The sequence below is a fragment of the Talaromyces marneffei genome, chromosome 4 (assembly GCF_009556855.1).
Source record: "Talaromyces marneffei chromosome 4, complete sequence".
Classification (NCBI taxonomy): domain Eukaryota; kingdom Fungi; phylum Ascomycota; class Eurotiomycetes; order Eurotiales; family Trichocomaceae; genus Talaromyces; species Talaromyces marneffei.
This window is the reverse complement of record NC_072351.1, coordinates 829752-856267: the sequence shown is the minus strand read 5'-3', so window position 1 is coordinate 856267 and position 26516 is coordinate 829752. Positions and strand designations below refer to the sequence as shown.

At 46.5% G+C, this 26516-nt stretch overlaps 9 protein-coding genes across 9 annotated transcripts; 6 read left to right on the top strand and 3 right to left on the bottom strand.

The window, feature by feature from the left end:
* Positions 1 to 950: 950 nt before the first annotated feature.
* EYB26_005374 (uncharacterized protein) lies at positions 951 to 2052 on the top strand (the record flags this gene model as incomplete). Its single annotated transcript, XM_054264660.1, has 4 exons — positions 951 to 1175; positions 1231 to 1290; positions 1355 to 1579; positions 1636 to 2052. The coding sequence occupies 4 exons, from the start codon at positions 951 to 953 to the stop codon at positions 2050 to 2052; spliced, it is 927 nt and encodes a 308-aa protein (XP_054120635.1).
* A 1992-nt stretch (positions 2053 to 4044) lies between these two features.
* EYB26_005373 (uncharacterized protein) lies at positions 4045 to 5993 on the top strand (the record flags this gene model as incomplete). Its single annotated transcript, XM_054264659.1, has 4 exons — positions 4045 to 4271; positions 4327 to 5321; positions 5373 to 5539; positions 5595 to 5993. 4 exons carry the CDS (start codon positions 4045 to 4047, stop codon positions 5991 to 5993), a joined length of 1788 nt encoding a protein of 595 aa, XP_054120634.1.
* A 6039-nt stretch (positions 5994 to 12032) lies between these two features.
* Positions 12033 to 14579, bottom strand: EYB26_005372 (uncharacterized protein; the record flags this gene model as incomplete). Its single annotated transcript, XM_054264658.1, has 4 exons — positions 12033 to 12428; positions 12490 to 14310; positions 14368 to 14487; positions 14550 to 14579. 4 exons carry the CDS (start codon positions 14577 to 14579, stop codon positions 12033 to 12035), a joined length of 2367 nt encoding a protein of 788 aa, XP_054120633.1.
* A 439-nt stretch (positions 14580 to 15018) lies between these two features.
* On the top strand, positions 15019 to 16029 carry EYB26_005371 (uncharacterized protein; the record flags this gene model as incomplete). The annotated part of the gene is made up of 1 exon (XM_054264657.1): positions 15019 to 16029. The coding sequence occupies one exon, from the start codon at positions 15019 to 15021 to the stop codon at positions 16027 to 16029; it is 1011 nt and encodes a 336-aa protein (XP_054120632.1).
* A 410-nt stretch (positions 16030 to 16439) lies between these two features.
* Positions 16440 to 17900, top strand: EYB26_005370 (uncharacterized protein; the record flags this gene model as incomplete). The annotated part of the gene is made up of 3 exons (XM_054264656.1): positions 16440 to 16678; positions 16747 to 16888; positions 16938 to 17900. The coding sequence occupies 3 exons, from the start codon at positions 16440 to 16442 to the stop codon at positions 17898 to 17900; spliced, it is 1344 nt and encodes a 447-aa protein (XP_054120631.1).
* A 1043-nt stretch (positions 17901 to 18943) lies between these two features.
* On the top strand, positions 18944 to 20299 carry EYB26_005369 (uncharacterized protein; the record flags this gene model as incomplete). The annotated part of the gene is made up of 5 exons (XM_054264655.1): positions 18944 to 18950; positions 19007 to 19050; positions 19142 to 19288; positions 19346 to 20222; positions 20280 to 20299. 5 exons carry the CDS (start codon positions 18944 to 18946, stop codon positions 20297 to 20299), a joined length of 1095 nt encoding a protein of 364 aa, XP_054120630.1.
* Positions 20300 to 21206: 907 nt separating this feature from the next.
* EYB26_005368 (uncharacterized protein) lies at positions 21207 to 22453 on the bottom strand (the record flags this gene model as incomplete). Its single annotated transcript, XM_054264654.1, has 6 exons — positions 21207 to 21297; positions 21365 to 21432; positions 21488 to 21894; positions 21999 to 22136; positions 22205 to 22213; positions 22360 to 22453. 6 exons carry the CDS (start codon positions 22451 to 22453, stop codon positions 21207 to 21209), a joined length of 807 nt encoding a protein of 268 aa, XP_054120629.1.
* Positions 22454 to 22578: 125 nt separating this feature from the next.
* Positions 22579 to 24984, top strand: EYB26_005367 (uncharacterized protein; the record flags this gene model as incomplete). The annotated part of the gene is made up of 1 exon (XM_054264653.1): positions 24550 to 24984. One exon carries the CDS (start codon positions 24550 to 24552, stop codon positions 24982 to 24984), a length of 435 nt encoding a protein of 144 aa, XP_054120628.1.
* A 253-nt stretch (positions 24985 to 25237) lies between these two features.
* On the bottom strand, positions 25238 to 26414 carry EYB26_005366 (uncharacterized protein; the record flags this gene model as incomplete). Its single annotated transcript, XM_054264652.1, has 2 exons — positions 25238 to 25984; positions 26055 to 26414. The coding sequence occupies 2 exons, from the start codon at positions 26412 to 26414 to the stop codon at positions 25238 to 25240; spliced, it is 1107 nt and encodes a 368-aa protein (XP_054120627.1).
* Positions 26415 to 26516: the final 102 nt, after the last annotated feature.

Genomic DNA, 26516 nt, shown 5'->3' with positions numbered 1-26516 from the left:
CGAGCTGCTTTGCAAGTATATTAACCCAGACTCTCAATATCAGATGGTTCAAAGGGGTGTTCTTCGTAGCGCTTGATAGAAAAGCACCGAAGAATGATGAGGTGTCGTCCCTGATCCCCGGTGTTGTTGTTGTGCCAATCGTATGAGGATTGGGCTTGTTTTGTGTTGGATAATCTCGCGGGGAGGTGACGTCGTCTGCTTGGCAGCCGCACATACCTACCTAGCGTAGGATATGACAGGCCTCATGTTTGTCTGTAGCTGACCCCACAAACATTGGGCTGTGCAGTGCCAGTGTGCAAAGGATTATCTTACAATTGTTACAATGATGGACATGAAATAGAGGCACTGAATGATTTTTTCAGCATATTCTTTTAATACACTATCAGATTATCTGGTTCGTGTTTTAGATTTCTTGTCTTTCCGAGTGTACATCTCCCGAGCTGTAGGTAGTTACCGCAATGCTTTGAGACATAAAACGTATGGATTCTTGCTCTTTTCCTGCCAAAGCGAACTTAGTCTGTATATAGCTAGTATCGGTCTTGGGATTTCACTATCTACAATAAATATATGAAAGGCCATAGAACTTAGCACACAGCAATTGAGTTTGTATTATTTTTCTTCTCGCTCTCTGACAGCTAGACTAGTCCTAGTTCGGCCTGAAAGCAGCACAAGTGCGGTCATGGTCGCTGCGGGCAGGCGGAACGGAAGCAACTTCGGCCCAGTTCCTAATGCTTTCATCACCGGCAGCAGTCTATCTTCAGACCTCGCATCAATCCGCCAACGCCGCACCCTCGCGTCCGACGAGAGTAGCTGAAGCTCTCTAGAGCATATATTCACCAATCTCCACTCCAGAATCTCTTTTCCTAGTCTTCCGGCTTCAATTGGGCGATCCGCTGGTTGTCCATCTGAATTCCTACTATACCCGAAGCTTTTTCCATCCGTCCACAACAATGCTTTACCGCATGTCCGCCGCCCGCGCGGCCTTCCGCGCTGCTTCCAGCTCTAATGCCTCTGCTGCTGTTCGAGCTACCATCCCTGGCAACTTCTTTCGGGCTCAATTGACCTCTGCTGCCCGCCAACGTCTTACCACACCTAGCCTCGCTTTGGCCGTTCGCAAGCCGGTTACCACCGCCCTCGTCCGCTATGCTTCTACCGCTACAGGGAAGGGTGCTTCGGTTAGCAAATCATCTAGATCGCGATTGGAACTTGACTGATGTGAATTGGTTGTAGGCTGCTGTTCTTCACGAGGAGGAGGAACCTGATATGCTCGCTGGTGTCAAGAGCGATGCGGTATGTTACTTTTTTGTATATCTAGCTGTTTTGGGAATGTGGCGTTCTAAGTGATTCTGTACAGAAAGTTATCAAGGAAACCTTCACCCTCAGTGAAGTTCCCAAGGAGGCTCTTTACTTCGGTCTCGCTGGTGTTGTTCCTTACTTGGTGACCTCTTTGAACACCTGCTACCTCGCATGGGAAATGAACAACAACGTTGTCAATGGCTCTGGGTTTTTGCTCTCCGAAGAGACTGCCTCTTTCTTGCTCCAACTTACTGAGCCTATCCAGGTCGGATACGGTGCCGTCGTAAGTTATGACTATCTCTCTACCTTTAAAGGGGAAGCTCTAACCTCTAGCAATAGATCTTGTCCTTCCTCGGTGCCATCCACTGGGGTCTCGAGTGGGCTGGATATGGTGGCAAGCGCGGCTTCCGCCGATATGCCACTGGCTGCATTGCCCCTGCTGTGGCTTGGCCCACCTTGTTGCTCCCCGTTGAGTACGCCCTTATCACCCAGTTCCTCGCCTTCACGTTCTTGTACTACAACGACGCTCGTGCTGCCAGCCGAGGATTTGCTCCTGCCTGGTACGGCATGTACCGCTTCGTCTTGACCTTTGTTGTTGGTGCCAGCATTGTCGCCACCCTCATTGGCCGCGAGCGCGTTACCCAGAGCGAGTCCAAGGAGCACACTTTGACTGAGAAGATCCAGGCTCTTCTCTTCCTCCGCAAGAAGGAGATTGAGGAGGCCAAGCAGCGTGCTCAGGAGGCCAAGGAGGAGTAAATCTAGAAGTTGGGTTATAAGTACAGAAACAGTGGAATCACCCGTCCTTTAGAGTCGGGATGACAAAAGTTGTTTCATTATTGGAAGCCGCTGTTGCATTGTGTGTATTGATCAATGTTTCGAGGCTAGTCATTTCTTCTAAAGCAGATTTTCCTTTGTTGTTGTAGATTATTTAAAAGAGTGTGTTTTTTAACTACGACTGTTTGTTGAATAGAGCTATCTACTCTGTAGGTAGGCGGAGAGCTTACAGACCGACACCCATGGATGGAAGAGAAACCCCATCGCTAATCGTGGCGGAAACCCGGAGGCCCTCGAGAAAGCGATCGACATATCCCAGACAAACACAGCTCTCTCCAGTTACGGTGTACGTGCTGATGATCTACACATGAACCAGAACAATTGATTTGTCAATTCTCCTATGTAACTATCAACTATCAGCCTTGGAACTTGAAACAATACACAAATCATCTAGTGTGTCCCGAGAGGGGGCCGACATAAACAGACATAATCAAGATAGACCAACACACGGGAAAGAGTGAGTTTGGACCCTTGGATTGATATCACGAGGGGCGGCATTGCCTACGATCTGGGTCGCGAAAATACTAGCAAATACACGATTTTGATGTAGGCCCACGTGATGCTGACTGCTCCCCACGAGGCCTCCATCCTTAGTCTCTTCGCTGCTGCGTTAGTTACCTACCTACCTTAGAAAAGATGTTCGTCCTTGTACATGTATCCGTACAAGCGAAATGTTCATCAACTTAATTGTAGCAGCAGACATGAAGCTACCCCTAGGTAGTTAGTCGAGTGTCACCAATAATATATTTTTCATGGCGGCCACCCGATAAGACTTGGCATTGATTCGATCCATTGATCGTCGATTACTTCAGTCCTGTATAATGTGCATTGCGTAGTATGTACTGTAGCTACCTGTCTTATGGACAGCACCGACCCGATCCCGATTATCGGTCTGGGATTGATCAATGATGATTACCCGACGTCTTGCCGGGAGGGGCGGGGGACCCGAGGCTGTGATTGCTGGAAATATAAAGCACCGAGGAGAAGCAATGCCTAAAGCCCGGTGGCTTGGGTAGATATTGGATCGTATAAAAGAACGAAAGAGCATGGAACCCAAAAGGATAAAAATCCAGGTCCAGACATCGGTAGACAGACAACCTGATGCTATGCAGTGGGGGCAGCTTATATTGTACTCCATAGATAGACCCAATTTTCCCAGGTCGCCTGATCAAGAAAAAAAATTCAGACGGAAGGGAAAAGGGTAGATTAGTATGTGTACTCCAGAGTAAGTCCGCAAAGGACTCGCAATTGCTGCGGGGGTAACTTTCAGAGGAATCCCCACTGTGCAGAAGATGGAAAGATGGCCGGGTGTTTTGAGCTGTTCCTTGCTTGTTCTAACCTTCTAGACTGTCTTAATCCATGGGTTTTTTTGTATTTTACTCCGTGACTGCACTTTGGCTAGCAGACTGGAGGTACAGTTAAAGCCTGGCCGTCTCCCCCTTCCCCTCCTCGTCCTTTCTTTTTTTCTCTCTCTCTTCTCCCTTTCTTCATCATATTCTAATCATTCTAATAATTCTAATAATTTTTTTCTATTTTTTTTATTGCATTGCATCTTCTTTGCTGCGTGATAGACAGAACGTTTATACACTTCTATCGGCGCAAGGCATCCTCATTGGCCGACAGCGAGCCCTACTGCGTCATCATCAGCCCGTACGTCACGGCTGGCAGTCACTCCCTACCAGCAAGACTGACAGAGAAAGTCGTCTATTGCGAACCTGCTTGGAAGCCCCCTTTTCCAACAATTGCCCCTGGATACTCTTCCCATCCTCTTCCCTTGTACATTTAGCTTCAGCTATCTTTCTGAAACTCGCCCATTGCATCGCCGAATCGAGCCATTGGCAAGCTTTATAAAGAAACCGACATCCTGCCCGCCCTTTCCCCTTTTGTATAGATATAGAGATACTTGTTTCGGCCATGGCTCCTCATAAACGACGAGTGTCCGTGATCAACAAGACGACCACCCATGACGGAGAGCGATCAATCATTCAGGATGAGAATTCGCGCAACGATAATCTGAAGGACAAGTTTATTGGCGCCATTGACCAAGGAACTACAAGCACTAGGTTTATTGTGTTTGATGGCACGGGTCTGCCGGTTGCTTCTTATCAGTCTGAATTCCGACAAATCCATGCTCACTCGGGGTGTGTCAGCCCCCTTAACTCCTGCTTAGAACTTCGCTAACATACAGCCAAACAGATGGCACGAACAAGACCCTCGAGAACTCGTTTCGACAGTCGAGAAATGTATAGAAGAAACCATGAAAACTTTCCTGGCTCTCGGCCACTCCAAAACCGATATTGTGACCATCGGCATCACCAACCAGCGTGAGACCACAGTCGTATGGGATTGGGAGACCGGCGAGCCCATACACAATGCCATTGCGTGGCCCGATACCAGAACAAAGGGGATGGTGCGAGAGTTGAGATCCAAGGAAGGAGCCGACGAATTGGACAAAATTTGTGGATTGCCCCTATCTACCTATCCCTCGTCTGTTACTCTCATGTGGCTGCTTCGCCATCGACCTAGTGTGAAGAAAGCCTACGATGAAGGTCGTTTGGCCTTCGGAACTGTTGATTCGTGGCTTTTGTACAATCTCAATGGAGGCGTCAAGAACAAAGTCTTTGTGACTGACGTGACCAATGCCTCGCGTACCATGTTCATGAACTTACATGAATTGAAATACGACGACAAGTTGTTGAACTTTTTCGGTTTGGACCAGAACAAACTCCGGTTACCGAAAATCGTTCCGTCCGCAGACCCAACTGCCTTCGGCAAACTTGACGGTGGACCATTGGCTGGTACGACCATTACTAGCTGTCTAGGAGATCAATCGGCCGCTTTGGTAGGACATTGCGCCTTTGAGCCGGGATATGCAAAGAACACGTATGGAACGGGTTGTTTTTTGCTTTATAATGTTGGAGAAAAGCCAGTGATCTCGAAACATGGACTTTTAGCGACGGTAGCCTTCCAGTTGGGTGCCGATCGAAAACCGGTGTACGCTTTAGAGGGTAGTATTGCTGTCGCTGGTAGTGGTGTCTCGTTCTTGATGAACAATATGGGCTTCTTCCGTGACTCCAAGAAAGTGAGCGAAGTCGCTGCAACGGTACCAGATAACGGAGGTTGTGTGTTCGTGACAGCCTTTAGTGGTCTTTTTGCTCCATACTGGATTGATGATGCAAAGGGAACTATATGTGAGTATTCTCTTAAATCAATGGGGGATGACCAAGGCTAAACTTTTGTAGTTGGTATCACACAGCACACACAACGTGGCCATATCGCTCGCGCAACACTAGAAGCGGCCTGTTTCCAGACGAAAGCCATTTTGGATGCTATGGCCAAGGACAGTGGTCATCAATTGACTGATCTCGCGGTGGACGGAGGAATGAGCAACTCAGATATTTGCATGCAGGTGTGTATAGTTTTGATATCAAGACAAGAATAATGAAACTGACCGGTTACCTCAGTCTCAAGCGGATATCATCCAAATTCCCGTCGAGCGACCCTCGATGCACGAGACGACTGCTCTCGGGGCAGCCATCGCCGCCGGATTCGCGAGTGGCATTTGGTCAACATACGATGAACTCCGACATATGAACCGAGCCAACAGAAGCGTCTTCAAGCCATACTTATCAGCACAAGAGAGCGCATTGATGTACAAACAGTGGACTAAAGCGGTAGACATGACTCGCGGTTGGCTGGACGCTAGTGAAATTGGCCGGGATGAGGATGACGAGGAAGCTGAAGGCGGCGAAGAGCCACCACACGCAACGCAAGAGACAGCCGAGCCTGTTGTGCGAGTGGTGCATATAGAAGAACCCGATAACAGTGCCGATGATGTCGCCGTTGGTTCGGAATCCGATTGATTTATTTGATGATCATGATGATGATTAGAATTGTTTCCTACATGATGATATAAATGTTTTTGTCCCATTCTCTATGTTTTCTGGGATCTTTCGTGAGCGGCATTTTCTTTTCCTGCGGTTCTTTTGGTATGGCTGGGTTTTGTCTTATTGGGTTGGATCACTGTGCAGTAAGCGTTCATGGCATGTGTGCGCATTTCGTCCCGGGGGGACTGTTTTACATATAGTAGTATATAGCGTTTCTGGAAAGGATTTGAATGAAATTAGCTTTGATTTAAACGTTTGATTCGACAGATGTACTATAACCGATCTTATGTTTTTGAGCTAATATGGGCTTCGGGAATTTGAAGGATGAGATGAGTCCACTTGCAGAGTAAGCACTTTTCATATCCAGAACGCGTTACTATAGCTAGCGCCCTCAAATACCCATGGATGTGACGAAAGAACTAACCAGTGTTCGAACCACTAGGTAAAATAGGTATGCTTGATAGGTCTCCATAACTTGGAATCCCCGCTCAGGAGCGAACCAATCTCCAGTGTGCGGAGGAAACATTGTTTCGCGCTTCTTGGGTGCTGGGATCAGCAGCAGTTTCAACGGCGTCCGGGGTTGTATGTGACTACTCTGTAACTATACATGTATATGGATATACTACGGTTTCTGCTGCAATTTGATTGACTATCCAGTCCGAAATTATCAATTGATGTATGTAGTTGAAACGGGAAGCTGAGAATATTACATGGGGACCTTGATTCCCGAATCTCGTCCGTATGAAATATATTTTTTGGGGGGGAGAAAAAAAAAATAAACTGATTATCAAGTCAATTGACTGTCAAGTGAACAAAGCCATTAAACCAAGTGACCAATTTACGGACCCTTACATCGTCGACAATCAACAATATGTATGTTCTTCGCCGCGTATATGCGGCGGTGAAAGAGAAAAAAGTTGATACATCTCATTTCCCGTCACAACCATTTCTGGGGTTACTACGAGTAGACTGCGTGGGATACATGCGGTATATGCAAGTTTTTGAAATCCTTTGTTCTCTCTGAAATGTTTTCGCCAACAAAAAAAAAAAAGAAAAGAAAAGAAAAGAAAGAAAAGCGGAATCTTGCCAGCTTTCTTATTCGGCGGAGATTCTCCGAGCCCATTAAAGATGAAACGTTTGGAGGTCATGTTATTTAGTATGTACGTAGTACTACGGATGTAGTAGCAGGGCAATTTTAGTGTGTGGTCAGTTAAGGGCCTGAAGGATCAAGAAGGATCACATCTAGTCCTACTACGTAGTACACTAGAAGACGAAGAAAAGCCTGGAAGGACACCACCTCATACGTACTCCGTAAGACAGCGTAGCACAAAAATGGACATTAATTCCCGAACCTGTCAGGAACAATCGAACCAACCGGATGGCATCGCCGACGCCGCGCATCCTTCGTTAGTCTTGCTAAGGCATGCACGGACTGGCAATAGGTACGTCCCGTACCGAGTTAGTAGTATAGGCGCCAACTTTTGGAGCACGTTAGTCTCATGTCCGTAATAATTAATTTTTGCACCGAATGTCAACTCGATAATATCATTCGTCGGTAGTTGAAGGGGGGGGGGGGAGGTCTGAGACGAGACTCTGACTCTGCGAGTCGTTAGCCCTTGCTTCAATGTCGCCTGTCATGTCATAAGAACCTTCACCTCACCTCAGTTGGTTGCGCAGTTGCGCAGTTGCACGGCGGTTCCACTTGTTCCAGACCTCTGAGAAATTCCGTTTCGTTTCGTGCATTAGTGCCAATTCCAATTTATGGAGATCCACTAGGTACCCATACTAGTAACGACAGAGCATGGTCGTAATACGACTCCCGCCAACCCGTACCTGAAACATGGAGTCAGGGACAAGAAAATGCGTAAATCACTGATCACACAGACTGTTGTTCAGTGCTGGCCTGGTCAAACTCAATTTGATTTAGTACGTCTAACCAGAGGAAGAAGGAGAAAACAACTTGATCCGAACATGGAGGACTTTCTCAATTCAGCGATGGTGTCGTCCCGGCTGATGTTGCGATGGATGGACAATGCATGGCATCGCATGGCGTGCCCATGCATGTAACAAGTGTCAAGACTCCAGAAAGCAAGTGTTGACGCCCCTACCAACAGGTTGAAACCAAATCAGGACGATCCGTAGAGCCACTGGACGGACCTCAGAAAGCAAGAAACCCGGCGATTATTGCAGGGATTGTGTGTTTCCCGTTCAATCAATCTACGGAGTATGTCATGAAGCCCGGGCAGAAATCAGGACTGGTCTGGTGGATGGCCCTGGTTCTTGCGGCGTATACTGGGTTTCTTCAACAATTTCCACATGAGGAAATAAATCCAAGAGGTTTATTGGTCGGGGTCCCTGAAGGCAGCAAGATTGGGCTATCCACATTTCTAATGGTTCTGAGAAACCGTAGTAGGAACACACGGCAATAGATTTTCTGACCCGCTTAGTGCATCCTGTCATACATGCATATGTGCTCTGGATGCAAAACTAGTCCAATTGGCTATTAGTTTTGATATTTAGTCTAACGGCAATGCCGCTACGTAATAATATATGGTGATATGATTAGTAGTTTAAGATGAAAAAAAATGTAATAAATATACGGGGACTCTAAGGCCGAGTTTCCTGATCCTCAGTCAGTCTCCGCGTGGTGTCCATTTCCGTCAACAAAGTTGACGGCAAATACTACTAGTAATGGATAAGCACAAGTAAGGATGAGCGGAGATATTATTCTAGAAGGAAAAAAGGAAAAAATGAAGAATTGATTTTGACCCCAAAAAAGAGCGAAAGCTTCTTCTTATCTACCTACTTAGCCGCGTTATATGTACCAGCACCACCAGACTCTTTACAGCTGGCAATTTGCATGGGGGTACCAGTTGACCTTAATTCATACTTTCTTTTCCCTATTTGGAATTGAATTTATTCCCCCCCTCTTTCTGAATCGTTTCAAGTACGTACAAATAATCACTATTTCCAAAATAAAGACCTACAATATATCCCGTGACCTTCTCGACATTGACCATCTGATTCGTATTCGTCATGATCTATCAGACATATGAATGACCCGAGAGAAAACAGAAGAAAAGAAAAGAAAGAAAAGAAATTGTATGTGAGTCAATTTGTATGAGTCGATTTATATCTGAGTCAATTTGTATGTGAGTAAAAGCAATTTTATATTCTTGAGGTTCACATATTTAAGGCTGACGGTTTGCTTCAGATCTCCCCTGCCCTCTTTCTCTAGATATATCTTGTTCTCATCAATGATCTGCAACCTGCATTGTACATCAATTAGTACGCCTCTGAAGCAACGCACAGCAAGAGAAAAAGCAAAAGACGGGAAACCACCTCGAAAACAACATTCTCATACAATTCAACAGAAAAGATAAACAGGCATAATGTGTGATCATATTGAAGTCACGTATCGCTGTGGCCATATGCGAATTCTAGTCCATGCCTGGTGCACGAAATATGCCAGCACCCATAGACCTTGCGCGGCAAACATTATTTCAAGGTAAAAGCTACACCACTGTTTCAACTGAATCATGAGAGCTAATTGAATGATTCATGAGCAGAGAACACAGAATTGACGAAAATTGTGGTATGTGCATCCACCTAAGAACCCAGGTCCCGAGGTACCTGCACGACGCTCTTCTACTACGTAGTAGATGGTGTTCGTATATGCTATTTGTTCACCCCGTCATATTGTCTCAAACGAATCTCGACATTAAATGAAAACTGACTTGTGTTCTATAGGACCATGCAAAAGTTAAAGAGGGTAGCTGATTGGCCCCCCTCCCCTTTTTGCTTTCTTTTGCTATTCTCTCGACATCCCATTTATCATTTCTCCTTGCAACCATCAATATTTTCAATTCCTCTACCACAAGCATCGATCAGGCACCAACAATGATGATTCCATGATTTTCAAAAAAAGAAAAAGAAAAAGAGAACAGGGAAAAGAAAAGTCTCGAATTCAGAAAAAGCAAAGCTATATTCGATTGCTTAGGGCGGATAATCTTTCCACGGTCTCGGAACCAATGCCATTTTTAAGCTTTTGGATCCTGTGGAAATTTCCCTTACGAAATCTTGAACAAAAAGCATCGCAAATGGCGCATGACGATAAAAAATCAGTTTGGAACATTCTTCAAACTTGGACGGCATATTTTTTTTTTTCGGTGACTTTGATTTATGGCCATTTACATTTATTTACGTTGGTTTTATCCAACCGGCGGCTGGACCGCTACCTCGAAATTTTCGGGCGTTTAAGACTCAGCGAGATTCCTACTTCTAAGGCTTACTAGCTTTTTTTTCCCCTTCTAATTCTTTCTCCCTGATCATGTTTTGGCTTTATTATCATTTCTCGGGAGTTTGCTTGATTCTTTCCTTCTGTCTTGAGCGGCATAGATAAAATTTGGGACCTGGGCATTCGGCATTGGTGTTCAAAACTCTTTCTTTTTTTTTCTTCTTCCCTCTTTCCTGCTTCTGCTTTATTTCCGGTAGTTAAATGGAGCGTGTTTGCTGTTTAGCATTACATCAAAATTGTCAGAGCTTCTTTTTTTCTTCTTCTTCGTATTCGTAAGGACCGTCTGGCTCATGATCATTTCATTCTTTCAACTCTGTGACCCACATCAAGCTTGCTACATACTCTGTACTACTACGTGCTACGAGACCACGAGTAAAATTAGATTAGTTCACAATTTAACACGCCCGCTAAATCTACGGAGGCTCCATGCCGGTCAAAGGCCGTACCTGGTCTATATTTTTAGTTGGAGGTTTTAATTCCTGTTCAATGGACATGATATTGTACCTCGGTACAATTTCACCTTCTTCACAGCATAGGTATCTATATGGGGGTAACAAGTACCTAGGTTAGGAAGCGAAGGAAAAGCAAACGCTTCCATTAACACTGAGCTGTCGTTCGTTGTCAAATGTCGCGTGATGAGGGCAACGGCAATCACGTGGCTCCAAAGAATCCAATTGTTCATTTCTTTAAAAAAAAAAAAAAAAAAAAAAACTACAAAACCATACACGGAGCCCCTTCGAACTACTACTCCGTACCAGTATGTATGTAGCAATATAGACGAAACGAGAAACCCGCCGAGAAATAGAGGGGAAAAAACTAGAAAAAAAGAAACGAGAAGAGTCAAGAAATCTCTTACAAACCAGGTGATTAGTATATATGTATGTATGATGCTATCGGTGGTCCACTATTCATCCTCGATATGTACTGGTAGACGGCCCGCTCTTGCCGACCCGTTGAGATGAGCCGTCCTGCAGAGTATCGGTCCTATCAGACGAGGTGTAGAGTAAGTAGTACATGTAGCAAGTAACATCAAGTAACATCACCGCCATCTTTGATCCTTCCATACCATTATATGAGATCACCTGCAATAGGCAATAGGCATTAGGCACCGGATCTGGATATAATACGTAGTATGCATGCTACCAAGTTCTTCAGGGTAACATAACCAGGTTGGTTATTCGTCACATGGCACGATGAAACTTTTTTTTCCCAACTACAATTCCCAGAATGTGGCTGGTTCGTAGTCTGTCGGAGTTTCCTATTGATTGAGAAACCATCACCCGGATGCTACGTAGTTGGATCTGGTACATAACTATGTAGAGCTATATCGAATTTGGATAAAGCATATCTAGTTTATTTGCTGGCGGGTCTATACTATAATTCTGATTGTAAGATAATTAATTCATAATGCTAATTTTTTTGATCTTATTTCAAGTACGTATTTTGATTAATGGGTTCGATAGGTCGATCACTTGCCAATGAATACGAAGTATAATGGCACATGGAAAACAGGGTAAGAAAATGGTAGAGACAGTTGAGAGGTGATAAAAAAAAGATAGTAATTTTTCTGGTAGAAATTACATATAATAAGAGTTATACATGAGACACTATGAAAAGAAAAACTGTACAAGACTTTCGTTATGTCAAGTCCGGTCATTCTTTATGACATACGAAAATGTCTATGGGAGAAATCAAGGAAATATGCAAATGAAGCGGTACTATTTCGCGGTCGTTTCAGGCTCAGGAGCCTGAGTTATTGGACTCAGTCTCGCTCCAGCCAGCGCTTCTGGCAATTTGAGTGGCGCCGATGGCGTGGACTGCATCTTGTCGAGTTTCTCGCCCCTGAGAACTTTTTCCATCTCCTCTTTGGTGAGCGTCTCGTACTCGATTAGCGCTTTGGTGAGCAACTCCAATTCCTTCCGTTTCTCAGTCAGAATCTTGGTAGCACGAGATCGACCTTCTTCGACAAGGCGTCTGATTTCGGCCTCGATTTCTTGTTTGGTTTCTGACGATAGCTTGTCGTAGTTTGTTGATAGGTCGACGTTTCCTAGCTTCTTGGAATAACCGAATTGCGTAACAAGTGTGAATGCTGTCTCTGTGGCCGATTGAATGTCCTGTTTATAATTGTCAGCAATCAAGAAACGAAAATAAAACAAAGAAATGCCATGAACTTACTGCTGAAATACCACTGGTCACCTTATCAGGTCCAAAAACCAATTCCTCAGCAGCCTTGCCACCCATAGCAACATCAATGTCTGACAAATACTCCACATAGTTTCTAGACACCATATCCATTTCAGGCAGGAAATGAGTAATACCCAACGCCATGCCACGAGGGACAATGGTAATCTTATAAAGAGGAGTAGCAGATGGAGAAAAGTAGGCAACCAGAGCATGACCGGCTTCATGATAGGCAGTAAGCAGTTTGTCTTTATCTTGAATGATACGACTGCGAGCCTCTGCTCCCATCATGATTTTATCCTTAGCCCAGTCAAAGTCCTTTGGCCCTACTCTGTCTTCTTTGTGTCGGCTGGCGTGGACAGCTGCTTGGTTGACGAGATTCTCTAGATCAGCACCAGAGAAACCGGGAGTGCCACGTGCGATAACGGCAACATCAACATCGGTACTGGTTTGTACGCCCTTCATGTGATGCTTTAGAATTTCCATACGGCCTCTCACATCGGGAAGACCAACGACTACTCGACGATCAAATCGGCCAGGACGGGTCAAGGCCTTATCAAGTAGCTGAGGATAATTGGTTGCCGCAAGAATGATAACACCGCTAGTTTGTGAAAAGCCATCCAATTCAGTCAGAAGCTGGTTCAATGTCTGTTTGACATATGCCGCATCACGTTCGTTTCTCTTGGCACCTATGGCGTCCAACTCATCAATGAAGATGATGGCAGGGGCCTTTGCGCGAGCTTGAGCGAAGAGATCCCGCACACGCTTAGCACCAACACCAACGTAAACTTCGTCAAACTCAGATCCAGACATGTAGAAGAAAGGTACGCCAGCCTCTCCAGCGACGGCACGAGCAAGCAGCGTTTTTCCGGTACCAGGAGGCCCAACCAAGAGAACGCCCTTTGGCAGTTTGCCACCCAAGGTAGAGAATCGTTCGGGGTTCAACAAGAATTCGACCACTTCCTGCAGTTCATCCTTGGCTTCATCACAACCGTGGACGTCGCTGAAACGAACCTTCTGTTGTTGAGGTGTAGCTTCGTTTGTCTGGGTTCCCCGGACGTTCTTCAAAACGCCAGTCGTTTCAACCAAAATAGTGATCAACACAAGAGACATGTATGTAAAGAAGCCAAAGTAGAGAAGGAATTTCACCCAGCGGAAGACGGAGCTACCTAGAGATTCCTCAACCACAACATACAACGGGGACTCCTTTGCGCCAGTTCCTGCTTGCTTTGTTGAAACGCCGACCTGACTCCCATGAGTGCGGGCTGCTACAGCCTGTCCAACAGACTGCAACTGCTCAGAGTCTAGTCCCTGGCTTCCGCTTGCAAATGATCCTTGAACTGCGCCATCCCCGCCAATTTGTTGGAGAGCTTTGAGATAGATAGCCTCTGTAGCCGGGTTGCTGGCAAATCGACCGGTTCGATAGCGTTCGACGATGATAGCAGGCATGTTTGCGCGTAGAAGAGCTTGGTAAAACGTATTCTGAGCATTGGCACTACCGGGGTTGCTATTCGCCGCCCTTTCCTTCTGCGCAAGGAAGTTCTGTGATAGTCCTCCAAAGAATGACCTTTGTTGTTCGACCCTGGGAAGCATCAATACGTTTGGCTTGCGAAATCCTTTGATGCCAATACTTGATAAGGACGAGTAGTTTCGAGTAGAGTGGACAGAATTACTTGCTCGAACAAGCAAGCTTGCTGTTCTTAACGTGTTTTGTTCGAATGTTGGTCTTCGATAGATCTGGCCCAGCACGAGTTGAGATCTCATCTTGTCGATAGGCACCGATTGCAACGCTTCTGGGAGTGAAGGAGACTTGACCTGGAAGGATAAGTTAGTATACGGTAGGTACCGAAAATGATCGCTATCGATCCTTACTGATGCCGGTGACGCTTCGGTGTGCTGTCTGCGAATTTGAGGAGCTCTATAAACTCTATTGACACGGCGCCATTGAGAATTCATCAATAACCAGAGGTCAGAAGTCGCGGCTTGTATATTCTATTTGTATTCCATGAATGTTAGTTTTTGAAAGAAGTCCGTCAGGAAAGAGGCAAACCTACCGACACATTGACTGAAGGGTTCAAAGCCATGACTTGTAGCTTAGCGGCACCTGGCCGCAACCACACTGAGAAAAGACCACAGTCCAGGGTAGCTTGCGATTATTCGTACTTGATAAGACCAGAAAAATTCTCAAGGAGCAATAAGATGGTCGATGCGATTAAGGAGAATGATTTGGTGGTGATAAAGATGAGCGTATCGTAGTGATGCTTGTTGGAACTGCGGCGAAATTCGTAGACTGCCGGATATGATTTGCCTCCGCTTCCCTATATAGTTAGTAGGCATAGTCTGATTGGCCAGGTTATAAAATCACGTGACTCCTGTTTTTACATCACGTGCCATGTTTGCTATAACCTTGCTGATTTGTTGAATCGAATTCACTTCTGCTCTCGTAGTAGACACGGCCATGTGAGATAACTAACCAACATAGTCGCAGTACAATAACATGGATGACTATGCCATCCATAGATAATGTCGCGGAAGACCATCCTTCTGATGGGAGCTCCATCTGGGAGACTACAATGGGATGACAAGGACCTCCTCAAGGTCGCTGTACCGCCATTCACACAGTGGTCGTCACCCACAAGCACTTCATCTAGACCGGACTCGACCAAATGGAGGGTTTTGCAAAGCGCAAATACAGCCAAACGTCACCGTCCGGAGTGGACGCAGGATACTATTTTTCTCGATACTGCCAATCTGCCTACTAAGATGCCCAGAATTTCCGATGATATACTTCTCTCGCAGTTCTATGAACATTCATTATCAATTCTAGGGCCCAGTTTCTCCTCTGAGTCAGATATAAATGACACCATATTGCCTTTTGATGAAGACGATAGTGATGTCGACGAGAGTATAAGCTCCGTCGTGCCAGGCAGCGCTGAAGCAGTTCCTTTCCCTTATCCGCGTGAACTGCACGATATAAAGGATATCCCCAATGCTTCATATCTTCGATCAATCATTCCACAAACTCCGAGTGTTACTCTTGTTGTGGCTGTCATGGGTATTAATCCCTTACGACGAGTCACAGCGCGACAATCAAAACAAGAGCTAGATATCTTGGAGCTTATTGTCGGAGACGAGACCAGGACTGGATTTGGGGTTACTTTTTGGCTTCCTGTACCGGAAAACCAGAAACAGGGAAATAATTCGGCTGCCGAGTTTAGAGAGAAAATCCTAGGTATTCGTTTGCGCGATATCATTCTCATGAGGAACGTGGGACTTGGATCCTTTCAGGACCTAGTATATGGTCAAAGTCTTTGGAGAGGCATGACCAAAGTAGAACTCTTGCATCGACAACAAGTTGACTCGCAGGACGTTCAAGGTGCATATTCTACTGTTGCGATTGGCACAACCACCCGTGAAGACAAACTACTTTGTAAAGTACGCAATGTGCGAGACTGGTTGTTGAATTTTGTTGGGACAAAGGCGCGGCATGGCAGTCATAATGTTGGACAGTCCTTACCACCGGATACGCAGTAGATTTAGCTTGTCACTAACAAATATTTTACTTAATCAGTCCTCGGCGTTACAGATACTCTTACCCACGTGTCAATTGAATTTATCTGGAGGACTAATCAAAAGTAGTGGTATCATCGTTGAGTGATTCCGTTCGCTTTCGGCCATCATAGATGGTCCCGTATGTCATGTCACATTCCCCGAAACGGAACCTGATCCTTACCGACGTAACGCTACGGACAACATGTAAGGACGCATAGCAAGAAGAAACAAAAATATGACAGAGGAATGAAATCTCGAGCAGAATGTAAACATGTTTTCCTACCCTTTCTATGATTTAGTGATTTCCCTTAGTTCATCAGCGGATAGCATCGTCGTCAATCGTCCATGACCAAGGAGGACCACCCAAACACTAAAGGATAAAAGCCAGCACAATGGTCGAAACCCAGTCAGAGAAGAGCGGTGGTAAAATATTAGAGCACAACAATAACAGCAGCAGCAGTCGCGACATTGAAGGAAATAGTCAGAGTGAAAGTTCTGTTCCTCCTACTCCAAGTGGTACAACTACACCGCCAAAACCTGTCTTACCAGAAGGTGGCTTGCGAGGATGGTTGGCGGTATTAGCATGCTGGTGTATTATGTTTAATACATTTGGATATATTAATGCTTTTGGGTATGTTTTATCCTGATAAAAAAAGTGGTGACTTTGTATAGTCAATACTGATGAGTTGTGTTGGTTAGCATCTTCGAGGCATATTACAAAAGCACCATGATGCCTCATGAAAGCCATTCCAGCATTGCTTGGATAGGGTCAATTCAGGTCTTCTTCATGTTTTCAGCAGGACTCATATCGGGTCCGTTGATGGATCGATATGGACCAAAGGTGAGACTTCTTTGCTGTCTCTCCGAACAGAAAGGCTAACTAATTGTAGCCAATTCTAATTCCGTGCTCACTCCTCTTCATTCTATCGATTATGCTCACCAGCTTATGCCGCCAGTATTATCAGTTCATTCTTGCTCAAGGCATACTGGGAGGTCTTACCAATGGCCTCACATATACTCCCGCGCTGGCCGCGGTGGGTCATTATTTCTTGAAGAAACGGCCTCTTGCTATGGGTATTGCTTCAACCGGCGCTTCTATCTCTGGCATTACACTCCCGATTGCTCTTAACCGTCTCCTCAATCGGACGACAGTCGGTTTTGGATGGTCGGTCAGAGTATTGGGGTTTGTGATGCTCGTCCTGAGCGTCATAGCGTGTCTGTCTGTTAGTTCCAATGCGCCCAAAAGACGCAGTGGACCTCCTCTCTTGTTAAAAGCTTGGAAGAATCGAGCATACTCGCTTCAGGTCGCTGGTACATTCCTGGTTATGTGGGCTGTCTTCGTCCCCTTTTTCTATCTGCCAGGATTTGGACAATCCATCGGGTTGACCGTGGACCTGTCCTTTTATCTCCTCGCAATCCTCAATGCAGCATCACTTTTTGGTCGGCTCCTCGGCGGCGCTGCTGCTGATCGCATGGGCCGAATCAACACTCTTTCATTTGCCTGCTTGATCTGCGGAGTTCTGATTCTCTGCTGGTTGGGCATCCAGTCCCACGGAGCGACCATCGCATTTGCTGCTCTGTTTGGATTCTTTTCTGGAACGGTCATTGCTGTGTTTCCGGCGACGATTGCTATGACAGCGCCTCAGCCGAACGAGATTGGGTCGTATCTGGGCATGGCATTGGGTGTGTATAGCTTTGCAGGGTTGAGTGGCACGCCTATCACAGGGGCCATGATTAATGATTATAACTCGTATCATCCGGCCATCGCCTTTGCTGGAGTGTCAGCTTTGCTTGGAGCGATGATCATTTTTGCATCAAGGTATTATATAGCAGGAACCAAGTTGATTGTGTGACACGGCCGGAGAGATGGATGAGATTCGGTCAGGTGGTTTGATTTATGAATAAGGTCGCTCAGTGGCGTCCTTGTCCATTGGTGAAGGGCGACGAAGGGGTGGTTGTCATCACGTGTTTGGGGGAGTCGTTGACTCGTTGACTCGTTGACTCTCGTTGACTCTCGTTGACAGCTCTTTCTTGTGGCTGCGGCGGTAGACCCCGTATTGCCGCTCAATGCGGAGTATCTTATGTCTGTCACATGGCACGCTCATAATACGTAGTGACACAGAAAACTAGTCCATAATTCATATCCGATGTGTACTGTAGGATGTTTTGAAACATGCCAGACTCGCCCAAAACACAAGCTTATATGGATCCGGCTGTCAATTGGCTGTGCGACGTTGAATTGCTGGGTACCTAAGTCCAGTGGTCCACTGGAGGACGGGGGCGGACGCGTACCATCATCGCACGCATTCGTGGACTTGGAAGAGGACACCTACATACGTAGTATAGTCAACTACTCGTGGACGTTCTGGCTTTTTAATTAGTTCGTTAGTTGGCTAGTTGGCCAGTTGGTTAGCAGCGTCAATGAGTTAGATGCCAGTTTCAGGGGGTGAGAGTACCCAAGTGGCTGCAAACGAGTGCCTCAACAGTCAAGCCTCGGGGCCACCTGACCAGTGGTGTCCCAGAGCGGCAACACTGCGTCCAGGTCTGCCCCACATGGGCAAGCTCCCAGAACTTCCTTCCCTAACTTTTAACTAAGCCACGATTCACCTCCAAACTGGCCCAGGCTTGTTTTGCATGACAGTTGTTCTCTACGTATTCCTTCCTACCCTTTCTTTTCTTCTTCCTTTCTTCCTCTTCAGCCCATCCCATCGCGCATTGGGTCATTGAGCATCGAATATCGGATTTGACAAAACGCTTCATCAGCTACGTACCGTATACCGTTCTACGTATTCTCTGGTCCTGCCGCCCACTTCTGCGCTGGTCGTCATCGATTTCAAGCCGGGAAAGAGAACACAACACCTTCATTCTTTAATTCACAGTCCTCTTTCCATCCACAATGAAGGGTAAGTTCTGGCCCATTAACAATTCCACCTCACACCAAAGCTAATGGCATCGACAGCTTTAATTCTTGTCGGAGGGTTTGGAACCCGTCTACGACCCCTCGTATGTGAACCCCTCCGCTTCCTGCTCAAGGCACCATATATCATCTATCGATTGCGCAACAGATCAAAGCTAACCAAAGTTCGAATAATAGACACTCACACTGCCAAAACCTCTCGTCGAGTTTGGCAATCGTCCCATGATTCTCCACCAAGTTGAAAGCTTGGCTGCCGCCGGTGTCACTGACATTGTTTTGGCTGTCAACTACCGGCCAGATGTCATGGTGTCAGCATTGAAGAAGGTATAACATACTTTGCGATTCCACGAGACACTAATTGCTAACAATGATCTGGAATAGTACGAAGAACAATATAACATCAACATCGAATTCTCAGTCGAGTCTGAGCCACTGGGTACCGCAGGTCCCCTGAAATTGGCAGAAAAGATTCTCGGCAAGGACGATTCGCCATTCTTTGTCCTAAACTCCGACGTCATTTGCGAATACCCTTTCAAACAGCTTGCCGAATTCCATAAATCGCACGGCGACGAAGGTACAATTGTGGTCACCAAGGTCGACGAACCCTCCAAGTACGGTGTCGTTGTTCACAAACCCAATCACCCGTCGCGAATCGACCGTTTCGTCGAAAAGCCCGTCGAATTTGTCGGAAACCGTATCAATGCTGGTATCTATATCCTCAACCCAAGCGTCCTAAAGCGTATTGAATTGCGCCCAACGTCCATTGAACAAGAGACTTTCCCCGCCATTGTCAAAGAGGGGAAATTGCATTCCTTCGACCTTGAAGGGTTCTGGATGGATGTCGGTCAGCCTAAAGACTTTTTGAGTGGCACTTGCTTGTACCTTACGTCGCTTGCTAAGCGCAACTCAAAGCTTCTTTCACCTTCATCCGAGCCTTTCGTGCATGGAGGCAATGTCATGGTGGACCCTTCTGCGAAGATTGGCAAGAACTGTCGTATTGGACCCAATGTCGTGATTGGACCCAACGTAGTCGTTGGCGATGGAGTGCGACTACAGCGATGTGTTCTCCTTGAGAACAGTAAAGTCAAGGATCATGCCTGGGTGAAGTCAACTATTGTTGGATGGAACAGCTCCGTCGGCAAGTGGGCTCGTCTGGAGAATGTCACTGTACTTGGTGACGATGTCACAATCGCCGATGAGGTTTATGTCAATGGAGGTTCTATTTTACCTCACAAGAGTATCAAGCAGAACATTGATGGTAAGTCAAAGTTGATCGTCAGAATTGTGGCTTAACTAACACGGTTCTTTCTCACAGTACCCGCGATCATCATGTAAGCTACGGCAGCTATGAACCTTCGGCATTTCGGCGCATTGATGGATTTTCTCGCCCTGTTCGAGTCCATCATACTCTGCATCCGCTCCCCCTACGATAATTTACCTTCACCTGTTCATCTTATTTTCTCCTTTGGCCCTGGTGGCGAGAGGGGCTTTGTTTGTCTTCACTGTATGCATCTAATAAAAAAGGCGCAATTTGTCTGAGTTGTCCTCATATACTCAATTGAGTGACGAATATTAGGCACCGCGCTATCAGCCACGATTTTCACATTGGTCATACGCTTCATAACAAAAAAGATCTCCCCTGCATCATCTTGCGATTCCATTTCATGTCGCATACACACATACCCCCGCTCCATTTCGTCTCGTTTTGGCTCGAGTCGAATCTTCTCTACTCTCTTCAACTTCTAGCAAATCCATTTCTAATCAATTTAATGTTATTTCATCTCCTTCCGTCTCGGATATATACCTCCGCAATCCCCCTGGTTTACGCAATGTCTTTGCCTACTCCTCAAAAAGAAACTATTTATTCAAATATTTCAGCCTGACTTCTTGCTTTTTTATTCTTGGTTATCACTGGTCGCGGCATGTTTAGGGAGGAATAGGCAAAAACTTGCTGGTTTAGAAAGGAAAAAACATACAAAAATGAGCGAGTATACCCATATTTAATTTTTGTCTTCTCTACAGAAAGGGGAATGGCTCGAAAACAGGCTGATGCCGGCTAAAGCGGGAAGATACCTAGGTAGGAAGAGGACACAGAGAAGAGAGTAATGTTTTTGATATGGTACCAGGTGAGAAATGCGATTGAGCATCTATATAGCAACTAGATGGGGACTGAATGAGAGGGGGTGTAATCACTTGAAAAAGCAAACACACTTGCCAATGACCTTTAGACTGTTTACCTAATTTAAGCACCGAAACGCTTCTCAGCGGCCTTCCAGTTAAGGACTTCCCAGATAGCCTTGAAGTACTCGGCCTTGCGGTTCTGGTATTGGAGGCTGTGGGTAAGTTGATTAGTATACAGTTCTTATATTGGAGAGTCTTGAAAAGCTTGTGAAAACTTACTAGTAAGCGTGCTCCCAGGCATCGACACCGAGAAGAGGGGTGTATTGGCCAACGACAGGGTCCTGGTTCTATTCACCTAGTCAGTTTTCCCTCTTGTCCATAAATCAAAGACTGACAACTCACGGCATAAGTCTTGATCGAAATATCACCGGTCTCCTTATCCTTCACCAACCACGCCCAACCACTGCCTTGAATGCCCGCCAGAGCAGTATTGAACTTATTCTGAAACTCCCCAAAGCTACCGTACGTCTCATCAATGGCCTTACCAAGCACGCCAGAGGGGGGTTCACCACCACCGGCACTCTTAGGAGCCAAATTTTCCCAGAACAGGGAATGGTTGATGTGGCCACCACCGTGGAAGTTGATGAGCGGCTTAAGGGCGATTTGGGCTGCGATGTCGCCCTTGGCCTGCGCTTCCTCCAGTTTTTCGATGTTGGTGTTGTAGCCGGCTACGTAGACGTTGTGGTGGCCCTTGTGGTGGATTTCCATGATCTTGCCAGAGACGGATGGTTCGAGGGCGCCATAGTCATCTATATCCCATTAGTTGATTGTCGTCAAATATTCAGATCAAGACATGTCTATTGTTTTGACCTTGGTATGGAGTTGCTGCAGAGAAATTTATTCATAAACTTACATGCCAGATCAGGAAGAGTAACTTTGGTGCGAACAAAGCTCGTTCCAGCAAGACCAGCACGAGGAGCCGAAGCTCCAGCACGCAAAGCTGCGCGCGCAGTGGAGTTACGCAAAAGAGTAGCAGACATTGTCAATATTACTTGAGAAATGAAGTCAGCTTGTTTCTTTAGTTAATAAATAAACTCAATTAGGATGGGAGAGACTCACTACAAAATCCTTTGACCCAGAAAGACGGTGTTTTGAAAATTGCAGGTAGGTAATTAAAATATTACCAGAGTAAGTATTTCAAATGCTCGGAAGCTGGGCTGGCGATAACCGGAAGGGGCATTATTGCCAATAAAACGTCATTTGAGGTAACCCACGGCTCGCTGGCGGGAATTTCGTTTTTCCGTGTTCTGCCGAGAGAGCTTGACTCTTATCTCCGTTCGGAAAATTAAAGCATGCCACGATAAACATGTCGGATATTGTAAATACTTGCACCACAGGACGAACGGTTCCACAGTCACGATCGGAGACGATCTACTTGTCCCTTCGAGTCGGGAGTGAGGCATCATAGAAATCCTCGCGATCAAGACGACAAGATGGACTACGACGACGACGATGAATCTCCGGCGCGATCGCCTTTTGCAGGCCAGAAGCGCAAAGCCAGGGACATGAGCTCTTCAGACGAGGAGGAAGAAGAAGAAGAAGAAGAAGCTACCTCTCGACCATCATTTGGATTTCAGCCTTTCCGTCGCGCTGCTTCTCGCTCCGAATCGCCGCCAACGAGGACTACCGGCTTGGGTGGCGGTGCCGGTCGAAGCGCCTGGAACAGCACTGCGTCAACTCCAACAGCTGCGATGCAAAGCCGCGGACGTGGAGGAGGTGTTGGTAAAGGTGACAGTAAAGGTGGATCTATTATGGGAAAGAACTCGTTTGCGGCTAGGATGATGGCGAAGATGGGTTACGTTGAAGGTCAAGGTTTGGGTGAAGGCGGTCGCGGTATCGTCAATCCGATCGAGGCTCAGGGACGCCCACAAAGAATCGGTCTCGGTGCTGTCAAAGAGAAATCGAAACAAGCAAGAGAGGAGGAAAAGCGACAAGCTGCTGCCAAAGGCGAAGTGATGGAAGACAGTTCGGACGAAGAACGACAAAGACGACAGAAACGCAAGGCTCAGCAGCGCAAAGCGGATGGTCGCAGTGGAGTGTCCACGCCGGCTGGTCCGGCCAAGACTCGATTCCGCACAGCTCGTGAATTGGAGGCAGAGGTTGAAGGTCTCGTTGTGCCTAATGTGCTCAAGTCGCTGGTTGATGCGACGGGAAGAGAACAGAAGGTTCTGACGTCAACTGCTGGACTCATGGCACCTATGGAGTTCGTGAATCAAGCAGAAGGAGAAGCTTTGAAGATTGCCCGGCGTGCTCGACATGACCTTGAAGCATTCGTCGATGAATGGAAGGGCCTGACGGAGCGAAAGAAATTCATTGACTTGGAAGAAACTCAGGTCGTCGAGGAGATGGATACTCGGCAAGTCAAATCAGAGCAACTGACACGTTTGGTATCAGCTCTTGAAAGCATTCAGATAATGGAACCCAAGAAAACCATTCTACAACGATTCGAAGAAGTCACGAGCAAGCTTGAATTAATTGAAGTTGAATACCGGGATATCATTGATGAGTATCGACTCTCGGACGCAGCTGTAGCTGCCATTCATCCTTTGTTCCGCGAAGCCATGGAGGAGTGGGAGCCTTTAAAAGATCCTACCTTTCTTGTTGCTGATCTCTTGCGATTACTACCCCTTCTTTCGAGAAAAAGCCAGCAGATTGAAGATGAAAGTGTACCACGGCACCGACAGTCTACATCACCTTATGAAAGTCTGATATATTCGATATGGCTTCCTCGCGTGCGTTCTGTGCTGTTGAATGAGTGGGACGTCTATGAGCCCTCGCCTGCTACATCGCTTGTTGTTGCATGGAAAGACGTCATTCCGACGTTTGTCTATTCAAATATTCTTAACCAAGTCATAGTGCCAAAGCTCAGTGCTGCAATCAAGGAATGGAAACCTCGCAGCAGTCGTCGACATCCCGAGTCATCGCAAGGATCTCGATTTCCGTGGTGGCTATTCACGTGGTTGCAGTACCTAGATGAACGACACACTAACCCCAGACACGCAACTGGATTGCTATCTGATGTGAGACGAAAATTCCGAGTTGTCCTCGATACATGGGACTTACGAAAGGGGCTGTTGAATGGCGTTGATCTATGGAAAGAGGCTCTCGGCTCAGAGTTTGATGCCGCCCTTCACAAACACCTCCTTCCACGACTCGCGCGTCATTTGCGAGAAAACTTTGAAGTCAACCCACAAGATCAAGACTTGACTGCATTCGAAGACGTGCTCAAATGGAAGGACCTCTATAAGCCAAAAGTCTTTGGTCTACTTCTAGTTGCTGAATTCTTCCCCAAGTGGCACAACATTCTGTATATCTGGTTGACAAATGATCCCAACTTTGAAGAAGTGGCCGAGTGGTTTACATGGTGGAGATCCCAGGTCCCCGCGGACCTCAATGAGATTGTCATGGTCGATGAAGAATGGACCAAGGGACTCCAAATGATGGATTTGGCTTCCCAACTGGGCGATCGTGCCGCAACAGAACTTCCTGTACCTGAAAAAGCCCCCACAGCAGTACCGATTACGGCCGCTGGTCTCCAACCTGAACAGACTGCGCCCGTCAAACCAATGAAACCAAAAGCTCCGATCAAAGAGGTCGCTTTCAAGGATATTGTGGAAGAATGGTGTGCCGACCAAGGTCTTATCATCCTCCCACTGCGAGAAGCACATCCACAAAACGGTCAGCCTTTGTTCCGTATCACTGCCAGTGCGAGCGGGAAAGGAGGTGTCATCGCGTTTTTGCAGGGAGATGTTGTATGGGTGCAGAACCGCAAGGCGCGGGATATATGGGAACCGATGGGCTTGGAGGACCAATTGGTGGAACGTGCGGAGGGGAAGTAGCATGAACGTGGCTACGATGATGACGGCTCTTGAAAATATAGCTTAGTTATATTGTATGATAGAACCAGATGCTCAAGAAGGCGTAGTATGCATAATTAATGCCTTAGCAATGATACCATATTGATTTCGTCAATGTCCTCTTTTGTTTTACAAAGCCAAATACCTAGGTATGCTGAAGGAAGCGGCTAGTATTGTGCTTGAACTTGCGAGGTTATTCTATCTAAATATCTTTCAAAACATAGCCTCATCTCAATCACCAACTAACCAACCCCTTCTCTCTATCAAAACCACCCCTCAACTGATCCGGCTTCACAAGCTTACCTTGCAAAACAGTAAACTTGACAATATTCTCACACTCCTCCGGACGTACTCGAGCCAACCAGATACCCTGCGCCGCACCTTCATCCTCATTTTGCTGAGGGAGAACCTTCTCTTCCTCAGTAGCTGCAGCTGTTGCAGCTGCTGCCGTTGATGAATATGCCGTCTTCTTGTGCCAATCGAAGTCTCGTCGGCGATAAATAATGACATTGGCGGAATACTTGTGACCGCCTACATGGCTGATGAAGTAAACAGCAACACCACCAGGTCGGTCATCACTTGCATCTCTGTACAAACCATGAGTGCGCAGATGGCGCTCAAATTCGCGCTTGAGAAGGGGAGCGGATTGGCCGCAGCGTGCGTCACGAGTCCTTTGCGAGCAGAGGAGGATAACTGCCGCGTGGGGCAGGGGGCGGGATCGGAGAGGTGTCAATGATGATATATCTTGCTCACTGACGCCTTCGGCGGGAGAAATCGTTTCTGATGGGTTGCTGCGAAGTGGTGTTGTGGTGGTAATCGATGGGTTGACAAAGTACTTGATCAGATCCGGCGCAAGGGCTGGGGTGACATGATCAATGATCTTGAATGCAGGTAGCAAGACGACTGTAGTCGGTCTGGCGCCATCCTCTGCATGATGATATTCATCTGGAACAGGGATATTGGAAGCAGATAGCTTCAGATTCTGTCGAGACACAAAATTGTTCAGCTCCTCTTAATCCAAAAAAACATATATCCACTAGGAATAGACATACCCCATTACTAGGCGTCAGCCCACCCTTATCAATAGCCTCCATCACACTCCCCTTCTCATCTGCAACATCCCTGACCCAATCCGCCTTGCCCGTCGCTACAAGTACATGAGTCGCCCACCCTTTTACATGTCCATACAACTTATCACTCATCTCAACATCAAACCTTGCCGGATAATGGACCGTACAGCTAGCGCAATCATGATCGCAATCCTCGCCATCTACTGCCGGGTCAACTTTGGGGAACAACGCGGTTTGCGTTGATGCTGTTTTGAAGCCATAATTCTCGTCGTCGTCGGTGGCGGTGGGACTACCGGTTCGCGGAGATAGGAGCTCGACGCCGCGTCGGAGAAATTTCTGCATGTTGGTGATGCAGTTTGGGACTTACTCTGAGATCACACACAAAAAAAAGAAGAGAACAAAAAAAAACACGGTTAAATACTGACTCCTGTAAGATTCAATGTA